Source organism: Nicotiana attenuata, unplaced genomic scaffold, assembly GCF_001879085.1.
Source record: "Nicotiana attenuata strain UT unplaced genomic scaffold, NIATTr2, whole genome shotgun sequence".
Taxonomy (NCBI): Eukaryota; Viridiplantae; Streptophyta; class Magnoliopsida; order Solanales; family Solanaceae; genus Nicotiana; species Nicotiana attenuata.
Genome location: NW_017672694.1, coordinates 169361 through 171630, shown reverse-complemented (window position 1 = coordinate 171630; position 2270 = coordinate 169361). Strand labels below are relative to the sequence as shown.

Sequence of the window (2270 nt, the reverse complement as noted above, 5' to 3'; positions counted from 1 at the left end):
CTATCCTGGGAGGAAATAATCTATAACCTTGGGTACTAGAATGGGATTAATTCCTTAAGAAAACGCTGTGAATTCAGTGGGTTCGTATTAACTTTTGTTTGGTTTATATTTTCTGTTTATATATTATTCTATATTTTCCAGAATTAGTTTACAAATACAGTTTACTAACAACAAAAACAAGGTGATTTTACACTTTATTCCACCATAGTTAAGGTTACCCTTGTCTAATTACAATATGAGTTAAAAGATCCATCTCCTACTTGGTATTTTTTTTATTTTTCACCCGATGTACGATATCCACATTGGGGCTGACTAAATTCGGACTCGCGCTGGAAAGTCCCACATTATAGGTAAACTGTTCCCTAACAAAGGCGACTCCATACTCAAAGACTCGAACCCGACCTACTTGGGATGTGCTTGTTGATCTTGTACATTTCTTGGAAGGTAAGAAGAAGATAAATCACCAGACCTTTTCTTTAGCATCTGCCTTATCCCATCAGCTACACAAATTGCAGGATTAGAGTTATATTTTCTACAAAATGACATGTGAGCCTTCACTGCTTCTTCCATCACAAGAAAATATTGATTATTATTATTCCTTCCTCTTTCAACTTCATCTCTAACAGCTTCTGAGCACAACCCACACAACCATTTCCCCTTGAAATTGGCCTTCACTTCATTAATATAGTCTTGTGTGCAATCTTCTTTTAGACTACAACACTCACACTTAGCCAATTCTATGTCCATTTTCTTGAATCAAGACCAAGATTTCTTTGCGAGCTAATCCTTTTTTTTGGAATTATTTTACACTTTGGAAGTTTAGTTATCTTGCCATGGGGAGCAAAAGGAAGTGTTTCTTGGATTATTTAGGGTAATGGCTACAAAGGGAAAAGGGTGGGAAGAGAAGAAGGAGGAAGTGAGAACTTATAGAGCATTTTTTCCAACGGAAGATCAGGTTTTTTAGTTCATTACAGATGTTATTTTAGTTATATAGTCATTTTCATAGGACATTAATAAAAAATTAACATAGAAAATCTATAAAATAAATACATGAAATTTTTGCAAGATCGCTTTTTTTTTAAAATTAAATTGTAAGTGGAGATAATAAATCATTTTCGACCTCCATCTCAAATTATTTGCCGTGTTTCTATTTTACACTCCCCTTAAGAAAATGTTAAATAGGAAAGATTTTTGACTATTTTACCATTATTTATGTCGTAAGATATATTCTCTCTTCATTTAATACTTATTCATAATTAAGGTATTTGTAGTCTTCAAGAGCAATTAATATTAAGGGTAGAATAAATAAAAAAATATTTAATCTTGAACTTCTAAAATAACATATAATTTGAGTCAACTATTTTTAAAAACCACGACAAATAATTTGAGATGAATTTTTTAATTTCTAAATGGCAGTTCCAAAAAAACGCACTTCGACATCAAAAAAGCGTATTCGTAAAAATATTTGGAAAAGGAAGGGATATTCGATAGCATTAAAGGCTTTTTCGTTAGCGAAATCTCTTTCTACCGGGAATTCAAAAAATTTTTTTGTACGCCAAACAAAAATAAATAAGTAATAAAACGTTCGAATAATTTGAATCAACTTGAAAAAAGTGTAGGAGTAGTAGGAAGAAAATGCATGAATTTTCTAAGGCAGTGGCGGATGCAGAATTTCTACTAAGGGGGTTCAAACAAGAAAAAAGTTATAAAATTGAAAGAAGTTATGGCCAGTGGGAATTGAACTAGTGACATCACAAAGGTTTTAACCCCTTAACCATTGAGCTATATCTTTGGGCTATGTCAAGAAGATTCAATATATAATATATAAAAATAAATATCTTACCTTACATAAACAATGTAATTTTTCGACGAAAAGGTTTCGGATAAACACCCTTCCGCGCTCCTAAATCAACCCTTTTCTAAGAGACAATGGGGAGTGAAAAATGAGACAATTCGGAATTTGGTCTTGGGGGGACCCCTAAGGTGCGGCCCTTTGTATTATTTAGACCAATGATTAATGTGATTTTCTACTTGTTTTTGTCATTTTGTTTTGTATTGTTGTTACTTTAGGTGCAGTTTCTGCTTTTGGCTTGAAAGACAGTTACTTTCGGTTGAAATGGATTTATTTGGCTTGACTTGGATTTTTCTGGCTTGGTCTCAGTCTTGTTATCGATATTCCATACATGCATGTGTTGACCATTCTCGCTTATCTTTTTTGCACATTTGACTAAATCAGAGGCGGATTCAAAAGTTTATGAATTATGAATTTA

General features: G+C 32.7%; 1 protein-coding gene across 1 annotated transcript; it reads right to left on the bottom strand.

Moving 5' to 3' along the window:
- Nucleotides 1-402: 402 nt before the first annotated feature.
- On the bottom strand, nt 403-747 carry LOC109214150. The gene has a single exon (XM_019378041.1). It carries the CDS (start codon nt 745-747, stop codon nt 403-405), a length of 345 nt encoding a protein of 114 aa, XP_019233586.1.
- Nucleotides 748-2270: the final 1523 nt, after the last annotated feature.

Bases quoted from the DNA above. Each gene is read 5' to 3' on its own strand.
- LOC109214150 (XM_019378041.1), bottom strand. From the start codon at position 747: ATGGACATAGAATTGGCTAAGTGTGAGTGTTGTAGTCTAAAAGAAGAT.